The sequence below is a fragment of the Macadamia integrifolia genome, chromosome 2 (assembly GCF_013358625.1).
Source record: "Macadamia integrifolia cultivar HAES 741 chromosome 2, SCU_Mint_v3, whole genome shotgun sequence".
Taxonomy (NCBI): Eukaryota; Viridiplantae; Streptophyta; class Magnoliopsida; order Proteales; family Proteaceae; genus Macadamia; species Macadamia integrifolia.
In genome coordinates, this window is record NC_056558.1 from 2228081 (window position 1) to 2247982 (window position 19902).

General features: G+C 38.9%; 1 protein-coding gene across 1 annotated transcript; it reads right to left on the reverse strand.

Moving 5' to 3' along the window:
* Positions 1-986: 986 nt before the first annotated feature.
* Positions 987-16313, reverse strand: LOC122089663 (PH, RCC1 and FYVE domains-containing protein 1-like). The gene is made up of 9 exons (XM_042659372.1): positions 15649-16313; positions 11522-11608; positions 11190-11279; positions 10956-11042; positions 10746-10865; positions 2804-4915; positions 2537-2683; positions 1485-2035; positions 987-1401 (listed from the first exon to the last, which is right to left on the reverse strand). The coding sequence occupies exons 1-9, from the start codon at positions 15694-15696 to the stop codon at positions 1239-1241; spliced, it is 3405 nt and encodes a 1134-aa protein (XP_042515306.1). The 5' UTR covers positions 15697-16313; the 3' UTR covers positions 987-1238.
* Positions 16314-19902: the final 3589 nt, after the last annotated feature.

Consider the following 19902-nt stretch of genomic DNA (forward strand, 5'->3'; position numbering starts at 1 on the left):
AGAGCCTTCATGGTTAACTATGTGTCTTATTAATTAGGAGAAAATGACTGTCAGGGTGCTGGTTGTGCCCAAAAACAGGGGGAGGGCAAAATGACCACCCCACCCCCTATGATAGGTAGAAATGCCTGTCCTTCCCATTGATTCCCACACTGATGTAAGGGCCCATTGATTCCCACACTGATGTAAGGGCCACGCTCCCGAACACATGCAAGAGATGGATGAAAAGTCCAGAGTGGAGAAGAAATCAAAAGCGACACCAATGATGTGGGTTTCACTTTCACATCAATGGCAGCTCGAGAGCAGTTCTGCACCTTGCACTCCACGTTAATAAAGGGTCTAACAGAAACCCACTGTCGTAATACTTCGCTTTACAAAGTAAATGGAGAAAGAATATCCGAGTTCCAAATCAACTAGTGACGGATTTTGCTGGAAGCAAGGGCGGGTTTCCTCCATTCTCGTTCAATTCACCAAGCCTGGACTTTACTCCAGGTTCGCCACCTGCACCAAGGCTGAATCAGTCCCCTCAGAATCGAGATCTCAACCTTCAAGGCCTCCAATGTCGTCCACCGCCAATCTTGTAATCAGCCTTCGCCTCCAGCATCAATCCCATCGATGCAAACCCAACCTCCCCAACATCTGCATTTCAGGGGTGCAAGCAAGAATCGGAAGGGAACTGCAAGAGGGGATCGGAGAGGGTTACAAACCGTCAAGAAACAAGAGTGAGAAATGTCTTTCCACATGGTGAGGAGAGAGAGAGACATGTGAGTACTGGGTAGGCCACGCTACTGAACAGAATTCTTTTTCCCTAAATATATAGTGAAAGCAATGCTTGGAAGGTCCAGGCAATAGAAACCAGAAAATCCCAAGCAATGACATTTAGGAGTCCTTGAAAGAACTGACACAGGTTAGGACTTGAAACTCCAGGGTTTCCAAGAACAGTAAACATTAGATTTTGGTTGTCTTTGAGGACATTAGCAATTGAGATATAAATGAAAAACTTTTCTTTCTACTGCCCATATTATCTCACAAATTGATGATACTTTTTATATACATTAGAATACAACAGGTAGGGTAAGGGGCTGATACCCAGAAAATAAAAATGAACAAAGAAATATAATTTAAGAGGAAATGAAAAAAGAGGCATCCCTTCCAGTTGAACAGGGACTACCACCATAGCCTTCAAAACAATCACATTTTTGGATCCAAAATGTCTTAAAGGCAAAGTTCTTTTCTTGCTGCTAAGGTTGAGAAGATGGTGACATGGGTTCCTCAGGTCTACGAGATGACTGACTGGAAACTCCTGACGACCTGTCTGAGCCCCTAACATTATACTTCTCATACACCTTATCACGGTTCTCTGACCACCAAGTCTCAGCTTGGTGTTCTCCAAATCTTCTCCGGCTGCAGATGCATTTTCAGTTTAAAATAAGGGTGACAAAAAAGTCATAAAAGCAAGGAATAGGCGCGAGAGAGAGAGAGAGTACCTAAAGCGAACTCGCTTGAGATCACGAGTTCCATCCCGAAGGGCCACAAGAGTTATATATACACCAGGTTCATATTGTTCAATCCATTCAGCCTCAACTTGATGATCGTTGCCTGGGGCAGGACTCGATGATTTCATACCACTCTCACCATTCTGGAAAGACTCGGATTCCTTGCCACCAGGAGCCTCAGGCCTACTGATATTGGCATATGTCTCGGCATTACCATTTCGAAGTCCCATGTCTGCATGGATATTGATTGTGTTGGAGGCAAGAATACCCTGGTTTTGTACGTAGGCATTAGCTTCATTTGCTCCAGGAAAATTTCTAGCTAAGTAGGTCTGCCCTGGATTGCCATTAACAGTGGCAGAGTCAATTCCATTGGGAGTACTAGCCAATTCAGCACCAGTGGTTGCGTCAGATCTAGATTGAAATCCTCCAAATGTTTCAGGGTGATAAATCCCATTTGTCTCCAAGCCATTAGGTACATAAACTGGCCTCAGGTTTTCAGTCTCAAAGGCACCAGGAGGCAGTCGCTCGGCCATATCCTTGAGCTGGACATCATTTTAAGAGGTTATCAACAAAAACATGGCAAACATTGCGAATTTACACTATCAACAATTACTTTTTCAGTCAACAGTGAGAGAAGACTACATTAGAAGTATCACAAACAAAACGGAACTGGGCAATCAAGTTGTTCAAGGCAATCCAATCCCATGGTCAAGGAAAGTAACCTAAATATTCTTGAAATTGAAGAAAACAAATGTTCATAACTAGACTGTAACCATCTACTTCATGGATCTTAAGGAATAAATGAAGAGATTAGTGATGTGTCATCTACTCATGTCATCATAAATCCCACCCTTCAGATCAGCCAATGTAACTGCTAAACTATCAACCTCAACATGGCATGTAGAAAGTAAACTAAAAGGTCCAATATTAAACAAACCCAGAAAATACATGCACCCAGTACAAAACAATGTCTAGAAACTGGTCGCCAAAGAATCCTGTTCAAGTCAACAAAAAGAAAGAGCATGTCCAAATAGGAAAATTACCTGAGCAGTCAAGGATTTTATAACTTCTTTTGCTGCTTTAGACTTAGCAGATTCTTCTGCGGCCACCGCAAGGGCGTCTTGAGCTTTCTTTGCTGATTTCTTCAGCTCAAATTCTTGAAGTTCACAACGTTGTTTCAGGCTATCGACCTAAACCAGGTCAATGAAACAAATGATAAGTTCAGTATGCCGATGACAACTAACTAAAGGTAAACAAGCAGAGGATCTATTAGTAATATTCAATTAAAAGAAAAGAACTGGAGAATGTACCTGGGTCCGCAGCTTCTGTACTTCTTGGTTCAGGAGTTCATTTGTTTTCTTCAGACTATCTGTGATGCTTTTAGAGAAAGAAAGGCCTGCAGTTGTAGGAACAGGTGTCACAGAACGTGGTGGGCTGGATTTTCTTGAGAATGGTGACACCGCCCTCGAGCTCATTCCAGACTGACCTACAGATGTAAGAACTGGTTTGGGCACTGTGCAGCGTATGTCAACTGCACTTAATAAAGCTAAATCTTTTAGGTTTAACATAGAAGCCGCTTGGGAAGATCGACCAAGAGAGAATGTGTCCGCCTTTTTTCCCTGTTTGGCTGCTTTGCTATCAAGCTGCTTAATCAAATCCAGATTACCAGTGGAGTTGGATAATCTTAAATCAACCTTGTCTAACCTGTCTTTGTTTTCACCCGAAAGTCGGGGTACCACATTTCTCCTGTTATAATTATTACTAGCTTCTGACATTTTGTTCAGTTTAGCATAACAGGAATCACACACACGATAAAGCTTGCCAGGATTAGGCGCCAGAGCTGCTCTAAAAGCTTTTCTAGAGCTACAAGCATGGCAGTGTACAAGCCCACAGTTATAGCAATTGTGCCTCTTTCGGGTAAAACCGAATGCCTGTCTGCATGCCGAGCATTGAGACTGCTCAGCCCCACACACCCATTTGTGAAGACATATTGCTGCGGTGAAAGTTGAACCACATGCAATATATTTAACATGTCTATCCTTTAAAGCTTCTACCAATGTCGGTGTTTTCCGGTCTTCAATGTCCCCATGGCCCAATCTCCCATTAGCACCCTTTCCCCATGTGTAGACCTCATTCCTTGATGTTAGCACTGCAACATGGTATGCACCACAAGCAACCTCTTCAACAGATTCACCTGCAAGCTTATCTTCTACCGGGCAAGGCAGTTTCGCATCAGCATAGGGATTCCCAAGCTGGCCATAAACTGTACTTCCCATGGTAAAAACATGCCCTGATGTAGTCAATCCAACCGTTAGGCTATGGCCACAAGCAAGTTTGTGAAAATTGTAATCAATAAGAGAAGGCACACAGGTGGGTTTCAAACGTGGCTCCTTGTCCCCATGACCAAGACGATTTTTGTCCCCATCGCCCCATGTAAACAATTTACCCGATGAAAAGCTAGCACTAGATTGCGTCACAATAACTTCCACCACGGCAGCAGTATGCCAAACACCACAAGCGACTGCAATTGTCTTCAATCCCATCAGAGATTCTACTTCTCTTGGATATGAAACACTTTCTCTGTTGCCATGGCCCAAGACACCAAAGGTTCCATCACCAAATGTGAACAGCTGACCCATTGATGTTATCAAGGCTGTATGCCAAGGACCACAGGTAACTGAAGCAACCTGGAGTCCGTCCAGAGGACCTGCAACTCTCTTTGGTATCCAGTGACTCAAATCGGTACCATGACCAAGAAGCCCAGCATTATGGGTACCATCTCCCCAAGTATAAAGTTCACCAGCCATGGTAACAGCACAAGTATGGAATTCTCCACAGGCAACAAAATCGACACTGCAGACTGTTAAAGATTCCACCAAACGAGGTTGAATAACATCTTTCCCAACTCCATGGCCTAGCCGGCCACCAGATTCTTCACCCCATGTAAAAACCTCTCCTTGTCTAGTAACGAGTGAGGCATGCCTAACCCCACAGGCGATATGATGAACATCTAAAACTACATTAGACTCTAAAGGCTTGGGGAGAAGCACATCATTTCTTGTGCTCAAAGGAAAAACATTTTTATCTGCACCAACCTTTACAAAGTTATCACATATAACCTCACCCCATATGTACACATCGCCTAAAGCATCGCAGTCATCCTGTGCAGAACCATGACTAGAAGTACTAGGGGCGCTTGAAACACTAACCCGGAAAGCATCTGAACCAGATCCTTTTACTTGCATATTTGTGCGGTCCAATGATACATGTGACCTTTCAGAATGCGCAGAACTTTCTGGCGTGGGATAACTCTTGGCCGAAGAATTTGCCTGGCAACTGACAGAAGCTTCCGGGGAGCTAATATCTCGTGTGAAACTAACAGAACTGTCACTTGGACTATTAGATGTCAAATCCCTGCCATCCTGAAACACGAAGCCACGCATCAGCATGACATGTAAAAAGATAGATACTAGAAATAGACAATATACAAAGCATTAGTGCATAGAACATACAAGCTTTTTTTATAGGCAATTATAGGGGGATTCAACCTTTCTGATGAAAGATGATTTGCCCTTATTCTGACCAGAATTTTTTCCATAGGTAAAAAAAAAGGACTTCAACCTCCTAATGAAAGACAATTTCTCTTTCTTCTTCATATTCTTATTCAAATAAAATCCATCATGCATATGCCACACAATTTCAATAAATTATTAAATAAAAAGAAACTTGATAGCAAAACAAGGCCACAAAAAACGATTTATCACCACAAATCTGACCTATACAGAGACTGCTAGTAATAAAAATACAGAAAAAGTGGAAAAGGCACCAGCCTTCCACTGCAACACAAATGGTGGCAGACAAGAAAATGAAACGAGGACTACATAATGGGCAAATATGATGTATAATCAGCATGGCCTTTGGGTATCTCATCCATAGTTGTCACAGCGCCAAGGCGAACCAAGGCAGTGGAGGGTTGCCTAAGCGCTTAGGCGAGAAGGCGCACGCCTTGACGCGAACAAGGCGACCAATTGTTATTTTTTATTTTTCCTATTTTCTAACATTATTTAGTAAGCTATATATACCTTGTATCATAAAAAATCAAGATTAAGCAACATCAAGTCATTAAAAATCAACATTTAGCCATATTAAATCATAAAAAATTAACATTAAGTCACATTAAGTTATAAAAAATCAAAATTTATAAAAATGCTCTGGTTCTATAACAAGTTTGACTGGTCAAATGATATTATTTTTACATGAGACTTTTTGTATCAGTTATAATATAAAACCAGCAATCCAACAAGTCTAAGATTACTTAAATCTAAGTTGTAATGACAAAGTTATGCTCCAGTCAAACTTATTTTTAAGTGCGCGAATGCTGTTAAAATCGCCTGAATGAAAATAATTTTATGGATATCAAAACAAAAAATTATTTTACCGGACTTTTGGTTTTTAGCAATGTTTTAACATGATAGAATTTATAAAATTTTCATAATTGAGAAAAACTCCAGCATTTAAAAGTTGAAAATCGCCCCTATAACCAAAATCCAATTTTTCTTCTTGGACTGGGGGGTTGACTTTTTATCCTTTTGGAATTTGATTTTTAAACTATTTTTATTGGATTCAAATAGAGGGTATTTGCTTATTTATGAATAATATCTTAAGTAAGCATTTACTTAAATGATATTTGGCATAAATAAGTGCCAAAACACAAGGCGGTATGCAGTGCAATAAGGCGACTGTCGCCTAGGCGACGCCTTGACAACTATGATCTCATCAGCCAACCTATTGATAGACCACATCCTCCAAAAGAGTAGAGCTAAAGATCTGGCTCTTTTGATGTGACTTCCACGCAATATATTCCATAACTCAGAATATCGAAGCTCTCAATCTACTTTTTAGTATTTGAGGCAAACATAAGAAACCAAGATAGGGGTGCGCTTGGTCCAATGGTAAGGTACGAATTTTGTGACCTGGTGTTCAAGCGATCAAAACAGCCTCTCAACATTCTTGGGGTAAGGCTGCGTCCTCACACATGTGAGCCTCATGCACCAGCTACGCCCTTTTTTTATAAGAAACCAAGATACAGTACCTCCCAGGTCTGTATGTGTCATCTGTGCTTGCACATGTTTGTGAACCTTGCGCACACGTCTTAATACAGGAACAGCAGCAGAAATTTAAAAAGTATGATTTTGTATTGATTTTGGTAGTGAAAACTCTATAGATTGACAGTCTTTTATACTGATCACAGAACTTTAATTGATTGGTCTAGGTGACATTGGGTTCTGACCAGCCTGTTTCTTGAATTTCAAGACAGTGGAACTCCTTTCCTTGGATCTAGGCTTCGCTAAAAAACAGATTGTTACCGTAAATCTCTAAAATTTTGTTCTGCTTCCACCAATGACTCAGGGACCATGAGAAATGGGAAGATTTACAATTATTCTCCTCAGGAACAGTCTCATGGAGACGTTTTCTTCCTAAGAGTGACATGCAGTCCACATGCTAGTCTATTCATCTGCAAGTGTCTGTGTGTCTATTTGAGAGAGAGAGAGAGAGAGAGAGAGAGATCTACAAGTCTTGGGATCAGAAGATATTATTATAAACCCTAGCACGGCGTAGCACATGGGATTTGTTTTGCATTTTGAATATCCACCATGGTCCCATTAACAATACTCTTTCAGGAAGTGGGTGCAGTCTTCCTTATCTGCAAGCCAGAAGTTCTTATCAAAAAGACTCTACACCAAAAAGTAACTTGCATCAGTGTGAAGTTCCTTCTGCACTGGTATTGCATCAGTGCCTCCAGGGATTCATGCAAAGACTGCTCACATTCTGAAAGCATGGAAGCCCGTCTTTGTCATTTTACATTTGAAAACTCTGAAGAATGCAGCTCCCCTCCCCCACCCCAACCCCAACCCCAACCCCAACCCCAACCCCAAAAAAACTCACAAAAAAAGAAAGAATGCAGCATTCTAGCATTTGTGATCCTTTTAAATGTCATATCCTAACAGAACCATAAATTCCTTTCACTAAAAGCCCTTTACATCTAAGAAAAAATCACAAATCCCCATCCAATGGGCACACCCATTTAGAGAATTGCAAATACAAAAGCCCTAAGGTGAAAATTCCATAACCTTATCTGAATACCTTAAATCAAGTCGACAAAACCGAGTCTCATCCAACTAAATAGGGGTTGTTACATGAACCTTGCTTTGCCATTTAGCCTATTTAAAGTCGTATTTGTTGTTAATCCCAACCCCTCCATATCATTTCTCATCATTTTTAATCTACAACTATGACTCCTCTAATGCGTACAAGGTTTTTCAATTGCTTTTTATGAAGCCATCTGCCAACCAACCCTCCTTTACCTAGTTGGGCATTAGGACCTGCAATACAAAAGCACTTCAGACTCTGATTTTTCCCCTATTTATGAAATATCTAAATCTAATGCCATAACAAAGTACACTAACTCACCCATATTGACCAATAAAAGACCCACATCCAGAGTCTCTGAAAAGTCTAAGGTGATCCCTACATTTTTATCATAAAAAATATTTATGAATCCTTTACACTGCTCAAATTTATACCCTCTTACTAATAACAAAAGTTTTCTGTTCTTCCCATTTTACTCCCAACTCCTTCCTAAGAATAAGCAACAGAAATTGCTATTAGTATTTAAAGAAAATATTAAATAACACCAGGAAGAAACACTACCTACCTAAAAAATACCACCTTTACATGTCTATGCATTTCTCATTTGCATCCCTCTCTGTCTGAGATAATGTATCGAATTCTGTCAAGAATAATTAACCAAGCAGGGTGTCGTATTCAGGCAAAACCTCGGTCCATGGCAGTATTCATCTTGCCCAAAAGTTCCTGAGAGTCCAACCACCTTTTCTATTAGGTTTTCTAATAGGACTGTTCACAAGATTATGACATCATAGGGTTCAGACAATATACACCTTTTCGAGCTTCAGTTTGACTTCTCACTCGACAAAATTTCTGAGTCCTCCCAGTTCCTATCTAAAAGTGAAAATCAATGGCAATGGCAAGGGAATTTCAGCCTTGGCTGAATTGAAGAAATTCCATCATTGCCTCAAGAAGCCCAATGATCTCCACATCTACAATTGGTGTTGAGGGAGATTTAACCACTGTGATGGGCTGGGTTTCATCAGAAACAGGAGCCTGGAGATTTATTTCACTCTTCTTTGGTTTGACAATTGGGATCCAATATGTGTAACTCATTTTGAAAGAAATCAAGATTACCCAGTTCTCTGGCAGATAACTTGGCCGAGGCTTGGTTCATAGGAATGCAAAGTACAATTATTGGGGAATCTGCCAGGATCCTTTTTGTATAACAGCCTCCTTTTGTATCTTCCCTTTTTCTTTATGCTACAATCACATATAATCAATGCTAATCTGTAACAGCAAGGTGAGCATCTGATGTGTTCTAGGGTAGATACGACAAGGTTACTAGAGCACTATGCCCACCGGACAGAAACACATCAATCCTAACAGTACACAATATGGCAGAATTAGAAAGAGTTAAAAAAAAAAAAAAAATCAACTGTCGGATGTGACTGATATTTGGATCTAATAGTCCTCATTGTGACTGTAAAACCCTCCAAAGGACAAACTGATCCAAGGGTTGGATCTGTTGTAATGAAGTGTAACAGAAATTAGAAAGTAGAAGGTGAACTGTCATAACTCCACATCCACACGTCAGATGGTCATCAAATCAATGACACACAAAGTAGAAACTGGGAAGACATCATAACAAGAGAATGGACCAATCCAGCATGCTAACTCCCTGCTGGAAGAATTAGTAACTTGACAGAATCAGTGAGAACAGACCTGCAAACAGAAACTGGCAGTGACACTCGATTGGCTATAACAGTAGAACTAGATAGATGGAATATCAACTATCACTCTAAATCGTGAACTGACAAGAGGGAAGTCAAAAAAGCAAAAGAAAGTGGACTGGCAGAAACCGTGGGTGATTGAAAATCCAGAAAACCCACAGAAACTGTTATGTCAATATAGATGTAACAGCACAGTTCATGAAACTGCAAATAAAAGTGAGAAAACCTAAAAAGAATAGCCACGGTTTACCCTGTTGGAATGGACTGACAGAATAGAAGAAAAGAAGAAAAAGAGGAAAAAGGGAGGATATGACCTGGCTTCACCACCAAGGCCTGTGGAAAGCTTCACCACCACCAACCTAGGATTGCTCCTGCTTCAACACAGTAGCCATGCATCTCCATTGAGAACGCACTATTTTTTCAATAGCCAAAACGGTGGGCCTTGTAGCCCTTCATCTTTATTTATAATGAGCCAACGCCATTACAAGAATAGAAAGTCCCTATGTTGGGGGAGTAGCTTAGCTGCCAAGCAAGTTTAATAATAAACTAGACAATGAAAATAGAAAGCACATGCAAATAGAAACTCCTACTTAGCCTAGCTATTGACTAGGTAACATTACAAGGGAATTGAAACTAATGAAAATAGAAGCTAAAGATACAGAAAGCCTCTATCTCTCCCATGCCATCTGTCCATATGAAGCACACAAATCTGTCAAATATATCCATTAGTTGCTGCTGGTCGATGGCTACAGCATGGGCTTAAGTTGTGACCTAATAGATGGGCCTGATTGTAGCACATATGGGCTTAAACCCCTAAACAGGCTGACTTACAGAACTCAACAGGGCTAGTCATGGGGTTGTTTAAAAGGCTGTTAAAACAGCTAGTTGTGGGCCGGTTATTTCTCTACTAAAGATGGTCTTGCACATCAAATTCCAGTAAATATGAAGATTGGGCCAAAGTTCCTGCAGACGCTAGGTGTCACTAACAAAAGGCAAGCGCTGTCTTGTAGGACCTCTTTCCTGTTATAATCTTCTTTTGGCCTTCTTTTGCTTCTTTTGTCATGGGCTCTAGACACATGTCGTAGTAGTACTTTGGCTTTTAGTAAAAAATTCTACTCCATTGCTACTAGAAATGGAAAAGAGTGAAGAAAACCACATGGACAAATGAAAAACACTGTTCTATTTACAGCATAAGAGAACAAGTCAAGCATCACTGAGGCTTCTTAAAATCAGTTGGTCAAAAACTGGCATGCAAAAATCTTAAAAGCTATGGCATGATAATCAGAATGTGAAAACCAAACAATATTTTACGTTTGCAAGAGATATTTCACTTCAATAACATCTACTTTGAGGAGAGAGAGAGAGGGGGGCAGCAGAAGACAAGTATAATTACGTCAAAGTAAAGTCCTTCATCACTCCATCCATCAATTTTTGAACGTCCACATTGACCAGAAGAAATCAATGCCTTAAGGCCAGTAATCCACAAGTCTACCTCAGCTTTATCCTTGCAAATCTGAAAAATAACAGAACAAAAACAGGTAAAAAGAAGCTAAGGAGACACCAATCAAATAGTTTTAAGCATAATTTTAGTACTCATACTAACCAGATCAAGTGATCGTTTTCCATTGTTGTAGATAAGAGAAAAGGACAAGTAATCCTTGTCAGGGCGCAAATACCTCTGGAAGACAGACTGATACATCACAACAGAAAAGGTACAAATTTAATTGCCAAGATGTAAGTGCTAGCATTAGAATAAGATACACTAGTGTACCTAACAGCACATTATAAAATAAATGTCACGCTAAAGAATTCAAATCAGAAAAAGAGAAAATCTCACAGTTCTTTGTCCAGGAATTATTTTTGAGACAGAAGCCAACTTCAATGTTCTTTCTCCACCACTAGAAAGCCAGATCAAGGATGACTCATCCTGTGAATTTCAGGTGTGAGAACAATAATCAATAAATAGTAAAAGGTCCACATAATAGGACTCACTATATACATAAACACTTTGGAATCTAGTTCATTAAATAATGTCATAAAAATGATAAAAGTGAAAATTTCAAAAAAATAAATAAATAAACGAATATGTTTAAACGAAACTTAAAGACGGTTCAAGATAATACAATTACACGGGGAAAATTCCCAAATAACAGATCAATAATGACATACATTAGAAAGTCTGAATGGGCAAAACTTAGGCTTCCCTTTTCGACCATACTTAAGCAGTTGAGCACCTTTCTTCAGAGCAATTAATGCCTGCAAGAGGTATAATAATTCATTCAAACCATAGTTCAAGGCATACTTCAAACCATAATTCAAGGCATATGGCACTTTGGCAAGAAAAAGGCAATGCAACATAAGACTACATAGATGATAGATACCAAATCTATGTACTCTAAGTTAAAGTGGAACAAATACCAACACAATTTTTTTTATTGTGCATCCTAGATATATGTTTAATCAGCAATAAATTTTATCTAGAAATGCACAACATCAACAGTTAAGTGTTACACAAAAAACTGAAACCCAAAAAAAAAAAAAATCTTTGAAGCTCAACAACCGTTTCTTAACCATATGGTCATGCAACCTTACCCACTTCGCCCCTCTTTCAAAATTGCCAAGGCCATGCTGAAGAATGATCATTCAACCTCTTGCCAATACCAGTCATTACTTCCATAAGTATAACAGGTCTGCGATGCATCCCTTATATGTGGTGTCCCTTTTCATGCATAAATCATTATGCCTTCACATCGCTCATGAATGACCTGACTTCCTCACCTTCTGCTCATATAAACTATACTATAAGGGTCTGTGGTGCAAAACCTGGGTCAAAATACCCTATTGGGACCGGTATAGGCCCACCCAGATACCAAATACCCAGGTTACAAGGAAACGATGGCAACCCTGTAATAATCTAAAGTTATCAAGGGGGAGTGGCAGGGATGTAATTAAACAGATCCTTAAATGGCTGATAGTAATAAGAGATAGCAGGACACATGGGGGATTAGGAATTAAAGGAAGAGGATAGAGTTGGAATGAAATTAAAATAGGTGATAAGCAGGAATAAAAGAGAGACAGAGGGATAGTTTAGGCAAATAGAGTTAATAAGAAAGATGGAAGAATAACCGAGAGGTTGTCTTCTACCTCCAGCCCTCGAACCAGCCCCAACAAGAAGGAAAGACTCAACTGGAGCTTTCGGGTATGGCCTTAGATGGCCTTGTAACTCTCAATTGAGGTATGGTAGAAAGAATCCCTTGTACCTACTTCAATATCAAGTCGAACCAACAACCAGAGGGGATTGTTTGACAACCCTGCAACCATCTGTGGCGCCAAACAGAACAAGCAAGTTGCAGGCTTGGTTCTCACCATTCAAGGGATCTTAAGGCCTAATATTGCAGGTATAGAGTCCCTCAAAGAGACATATTTCACACCCAAAATCCAGAGAGAAAGAACAGGAGAGGGAGTCGAACCTAATTTCTGTGGCTGTTCTATTGCCAGATGCAGGAAATGAAAACAAGAAAGGAAGTAGAGAAGAAAGGATGAGAAAGAGAAAGAGAGATCACAAGTAAGGAAGGAGAGAGAGAGAGAGGATCGCGCAAGCCACATGGCTACTCAAACCAAAACTCAATATTCCATTCTCAAATATGAAACTTTCGGTTAAGACCATGTATTTAAGGAAAATAATAAAAGACTCCTAACTAAACTCTAAAACTGAAACAAAAAATAAATCAAATTCTAAAACTATAGATGGAATGAAAATGGATTTGTCCTGCTCCTAAGTAAAAGATTACAAGATAATCCAAATAAGTAAATAAATAAACTACTGAAATAAAATGCAAATTTGCAATTTGGACTCCGTTCATCTCCCTCTGGATTCCTAAATGGGGTTGTCCTGCTCCTGCATCAGTTCAGGCATCGGGATCAGGTATGGAACCTCTCAAGGAGTTGTATGCACCTAACATCAAACTTGGGACATTGTGATATGTGCCCAAAAATGAGTATGGGTATGGAGACACAAGCTAAGATGAAGGGGTTGGAGCAATGGATCCCCTTTTATGATGCCTTACCTCTCTCTTCAAGCAAGTGTCATATCTTAAACTGGTCTCATGACATCTTATTACTACAACATATAGTTTATTTAATTACTTATTTTTTTTATTATTATTACTATCATTATTATCCTTCTGTGTTAGATGTTTTAATCATTTATACAATATTAAAGGGGCATAGTTTGTCTAGACTGGCACCGGCGGTCTAGAGAGGGATCTCTTGATTGACGCTTTCATTTACTATTATTTGCCATTAGGGAGCTTAGTTGTTCTTTCGTTGCGGACAAGTTGTCCACATAATCTGGTAAGTTTAAGCTCAATAGAACTATATGATTTGAATTTGGCTTCAAGAATTGACAGATGGCTGATCCACACAGTACTCTATGTATCCCATGGTCAGAATTGACAACATAGAATTAATGGCTGAAAATATTGGGAGAAAATCCAGCAGATTATGGGCCATGCATCCAAAGTTGGCCACAAAATTTGACATATAATCAATCAAAATGGAGCTCTATCTATCCAGTGGTTGGATTGCCCACCTAGATTTGTAAACCTACCTGCACCAGTCTAGAGAACATATACTGAAGATATAAAAAGTTGACATTTTATATGACGTTAGTACGTTACAAATGGAAGAAACATAACATATAAGGAGATAAAAGAAAACTTGAGTAATGTGGTGGGGATTAATATAAATGTTTTTAAGCTACAAGGGTTTAAATGTGAAACATGATGTTTTTATGCTTTAACAGATTTATGGTTTTTATGCAAGTAATAAGCCTCACAATTTGGGGCTCAGCTCCCAATCCATGGCAGATGCCCATTGGAGAGGATAAGGAGGAGAATGACTGATAGGTATGCTCCACCCCTCTATTCATCCTTCAAGATTCTGGAACAGGAAAAAGTTGCTGGGGTGGAGAGAACCATTAGGAATTCAGCACCAAACCAGTAAAATATTTAACATTTCAATTATAACCGCATAATATCGAAGACTGGAATTATCCAGGATAGGTTTCCTGTATATGTAACATCCTGTTTCATTCACTGAATTTTTTAGCAGTCACAAAACCTTCGGGCTTCCACATCGCATATTTTGTAACCAGAGGGGATCAGGGATCTGATTATTGCGTAATGAATATTTCATGCCAGAAAAATTAGTTACATAGATGCAATATTTGACACCACATTTGAAATTCCATAGACAGCCTGTCCTCTACATTACGGCTTCATCTAAATATTTTCTTAACCTTCTCCCATATTTTTAAGAATGCCTCCTATTCACACACTTCTGCTAGGTCAAGAAACTCAGGTTTTGATCATCACAAAACCTGAGCTCATTCAAAGTTCTTCAGAGAGAGAGTGAGAGTGAAACACACATTCCATGATTAAGCTCTCTTCATAAGCACATTATACACATAATGAACCAGAAACACAATACGAGCTCTATTATCAGTAAGTTAAGCCACGGGAACACAAATCAGAAAAAGCCACAGAAGACGACAATGTCTCAGATCAAATGTCAACAAGACAATAGAACGCATCTTCAACAAGAATCGTCATGATGTAGAGAATTAACTTCCAGACATGATAACTAGTTGGGCCAAGAGAAGCAAAGAAGATCCCAAGGATATTCCCTAATCATTTGAAGAACAGCATTGTTTGCATCGACCATGCAACCGAGACGAACTATTCTTTAGTTGTTAACAACTTAATGGGCTTGCCAATGTAGGTGACGTTCTTGCAAACATTTTAGCTCGGAACTCTCCCCGCCCCGCCCCAAAAAAATAAAGGACTATAAATTTCCACAATTTCCTCAGTAACACAATCTGATTTTGGGCCTGGCGCTCACATCTAGCTTTATTGTCACGACTCACACCGAATAAAGAGGATAATTCATTATCGCAGGTCCTTTTTCCTTTGTACAGGCACCACGGAGCCAGAAACCCGGTTACTAACAAATTTTAATGCCTCGAGCTACAGTTATTGTAAGTTGTAAATCATTTTCTCCTTCAAGTCAAGGACATATCGGAAGGCCAACAAGGAGTCAATGTCTCTGATTTATGTCTTCCCTCTTGTAATCACAAATTGGTTCATTTAAGTTTGACAAAATTTTAGTATTTCACATCATGCATGTAAGAAACTGGGATCAACAAAAGAGATATTGAAAATGAAAACAATTACTTAACTTTAAAAAGAAATCCGATTTTTATCCCAAAATTCAGAAATTTTTGTAACAAAACTAACCTGCTCGACGTCACGTTCGGCATTCCCATAGCTGACAGGATCTGCCATTCCATGTGAGAGACTTCTGGAATCACCACCCGCATCGATCGTAGAAGAGTTGCAGTCATCATAGATGACAGTATCGTCTGTGAACTACCATCAATATTTAGCTAAAGAAATCCCTCTCGTCTCACCTAAAAGAAATGGGGTAAAAAAAAAAAAAGACCAGAGGACGGCCAACGGGAACTAGCTGTAAGCCCTAGAGCTACACAGCTTTTCAGATCTGCCAAGCTGCTAAAGACTGAAACCAAAATCCCACGCCCAAGAGCCCTTAAAAAAAGCCAATTCCGAAGTCTACCAGAAGCGTTTTCCTTGTTCGATTCACTGCGTTGAGAATAGCTACAGCAGTTGAAAATGGACTGAAATAAAACTGATTAGACTTTGAAGTCAAGATTGCTTAATGGAGTGAAGATGAGGATGAGAGATTCTTCGAAAAGTTTGAGAAGTTTTAGCAGGTCAGAGAAGAACGGTTTTCGGACGGGAATTCCGGTGAGGATCCGGAGGTCCCCGTCGACGAAAAACCGGCGCAGTAAACAGGGGGCGGAGACGGAGGGGAGAAATTCTCTCAACGCTGAAGCGAATCGGATTTAACTTCAAGGTTGCGTCCGTGTAATGTAAGTAGTAAGTACGAGTTAGTCAAAAGACGGAAAAAAATAAAAAAGCATGAAATCGCCTGAAAAACAAAATCCCTGAAAAAGGACAAATTTTTTCTCTTTTCCTGGGAGAGGGATTTCTACAATGCTCGAGTGGTGGAGGAATCTGTGCCACACCACTGTTGGGAGCATTGAATAGTGTCGGCATGGGAATCCTCTATTGCGTGATATGTCATGTAATGCAGATCAAAGGGTTAGGAACATGGGATATCGCACTACAAAGGATATCACTCACGTAGAACCTACAAGAGAATGGTAGTGTAAGCCCATGACTCATTTTGTTAGAGGATGTATGATCATGGATTAAAATCTTGGGGTAAGGATTAGTCTGGGACGATATCAATACTAACATGGATTGCCTAATGGACTCACATTACATCCTCTCCAATGCAGGTGTGTGGTAGCACCAGAACACGTACCCTAACATATGAACACATATCCAAGAGATCCAAGTTGTGAAGTGTGTGCTAGACTCTCTCCCACATAGGGGAGGATCTGAATATTTGAATGATGCTAGTTGTATCATACATTTTATTCCTCATATGTTTTTTTTAAAAGAAATAGACTATTTTGCCCTCATTATGACAGAATCCACATGAAATCTATAGTCAGAATAAGAGAGAGAATGATGGTGGATGTAAATATTTTTTCTACGAGAAAAGTATAAAGTATCTGTACAAATGCAGCGGAACAATCCTTTTTTCACTAAAAATAAAATTCTTTTAAATTTTGATGGGTCCATCTCATCTTGGGACGTTTGGAGCCGGGTGATGTGATGGGTCAAATTGAGTGAAGCAGCGGGTCGTATCGATACTTTTCAGAAATTGAGGAAAGTGGTTGGTTGTGATCTTTCTTTGCTTTTGGGAAAAGTATCTCGAAATTACAAAAATACCCTTAAAATTAAGAACGGTATAGATTGAAGAGCCAAGATTTAGTTGGGAACACCAACCTACTCTCTACCTGCCCCCACCCCTTCATCGCTCGGTTCGCCCGTGAGTGACGCAGATGTAGGACTGGTGAGGGGGGCAAAATAAACTCAACCGTTAGATACGTAGACTTCGTTTTTGTGAAACTCCTGAAATGATTAGTCAAAGATATGGCATTGACCAGGGTAAAAGTGTCAATTTCCAGAACCAGAAACCATTCTGGAATCAACTCGCTAAAACCTGATACAGGTTATACAAGCTAATTTTGGGATCGATTATTTATAGGGATGGCGCGGTTCTAAGACGGATCTTGCTCCTTTCCATGGAGTTGAGAGCCCAAGGAACCATGCCATGGCTGGGGGCGTGGGAGGACTTGGGCATGTACCCGAAGAAATGGGTGAGTTCCTAATCAATTTCACAGCCCCCAAATTATCCCAGTTGTGGATGACTTTTCACCGCCCAATCCTTGGAGAGGATCTTTTTCCTTCTCATGAGTTAGTTTTCCTAATTGAAAGTCCAGTAAGGAACCAAATTGTTACCATTTATTATTATTATTATTATTATTTTTTTTTTTTATTAACCATTATGAGCCATTTAAGATGTATGAGATTATTATTATTATTATTATTTTGATTAACCGCTATGAGCCATTTAAGATGTATGAGAAAAGTTTAGGCACATTGTAAGTTAGGGTCCACTATATCTATCTCTCTCTTGCCCTTTTGAAAAGAAATGACTACCTACCTCTTTTGTATGATGTTTCGTCCATGTCTTCATTGATGTTGTCAGCTAACTATTGCTCATGGATGGTGTACCTATCCACCTCCCTATGAGAAAATGTTAGCACACCGCAAACTAGCTCATTGTGTCTGTATCTCTCTCTTCTCCATTGATACAACCCATGCCCTCTTTTATGATATCTCATCCCATGTTCCTATTGGTGCCAGCTACTAACTCACAAATGAGAAGTACTGATCTAATGCATGTTTAGCACAAGGAGATGCGGTGCACCAATTTCATAGCATGATTCAAGAGGTTAGCATCTTAAGAAAAGTCATAATCATCATTAAATCTCCTATGCGCATAACACAAAATAAAATTTCCTTGGAGTGGCTAAGCATTTCTCTATCTAGGCCATACTATATGAAGCGACTTCTTAGTGACAATTAGAATTTAGAACTATCGCAAAACATTCGTGGTCCACTTGCTTAAAAAACCTATTTTATTCAATATTTTATCCAAAATAATTAGTGGAATTGTCTTAAAAATAAATTTAAGTAATATAATAAAAGATTAATGTTTCTTGCGTATAAGCAAAGGGTATGCTAGCACCACATGCTTTCTCTATCTATTTTCTTCATAAGAATTGACTTTTTTGTTTCAATGAGAGAAATAGGGAGGGAGAGGTGCTCACGGATGTGTCATCCCTATAATAACACTAGTTTTTTTGAAAATTCATTTTTTTTTATTTGACTTCTGTATAACATGAGCTTGATTATGGATCAGTAACCAAATGATCAAATAGAAACATGTCCATAGATACAGTTATACAAAAGATTGATAATGGTGCTGGACCATAATTTGATGAGATCGATTATGCCAACTAGAACTAACAAAGGCCGACCAACTATACCCCTAGTTACACCATACTTGTTAGTTTAATTGTTTTTAATGACAAGGACAAAAGATCTAGATACCAGATGTTGTGATAAAGCCACATCATTTAATCATTCTGGAGAGACATGAAATCTAGCATCTATTAGGGGACCTTTAAATCATTTGTTTGTTTTTGGTGATAAGTATCAAGGAAAGACGACCATAATCTGTTTGGTTTCTAGTTAGTAACCGTAGGAGACATTTCATCTCTTTCTTTTCTTTTTTAACTTCTTTTAAAAATAGAAGATTGTAAGAGAATTCCTATAATGGGCATATGCATATGACATACATTATTGAAACAATGAGGGGAAGGAGTTCACCAACTTGTGTCCTAAGAGAGGCATGTGATACAAGGGAATATATATATATATATATATATATATATATATTCTAGGGACTTTCATGAGTACAATTATGATCCAGCTTCTAGGGACATGGGTCTCCACATTCTACAAATAATATATATATATATATATATAATCAATGTTAAAAAGAATACTAATAAATAATAGGGAATATTAACTTGTTTAGAGAGAATCAAGAATAAGAGCCAGCACCAAGGGCTCACCCTATTAGATATTAGATTTTTTTTATGATATAGATATTAGATTGATTATCCCATTTTAAAGCATTTAGCTTTTAAGTCATCTAGTGTAGAGTTTTATGAAATTTTTCATTCTTTTTTTTCTAAAATGTTAAATTATTAGAAAAAGTTCTTTTTCCTTGGAAAAGGGGTCATCCAAAATTCTAGGGTTATTATTATTCCTTATTGGTTGAGCCTTCAAAATATCTCTTTCCTCGTTATGGAATCCACCTTAATTCCATTAATGTTCATAATGAAGGAATATTTCTTTATTGTGGGAGAAAAGAAACCACCCCCAAAGCAAATAATGAAACAATGTGATTACTTATCTATCGGGTTTTGTTTAAAGAAAAACCATCTATCAAATTTTAAAGCTAAACTTATTCGATTCCCATCG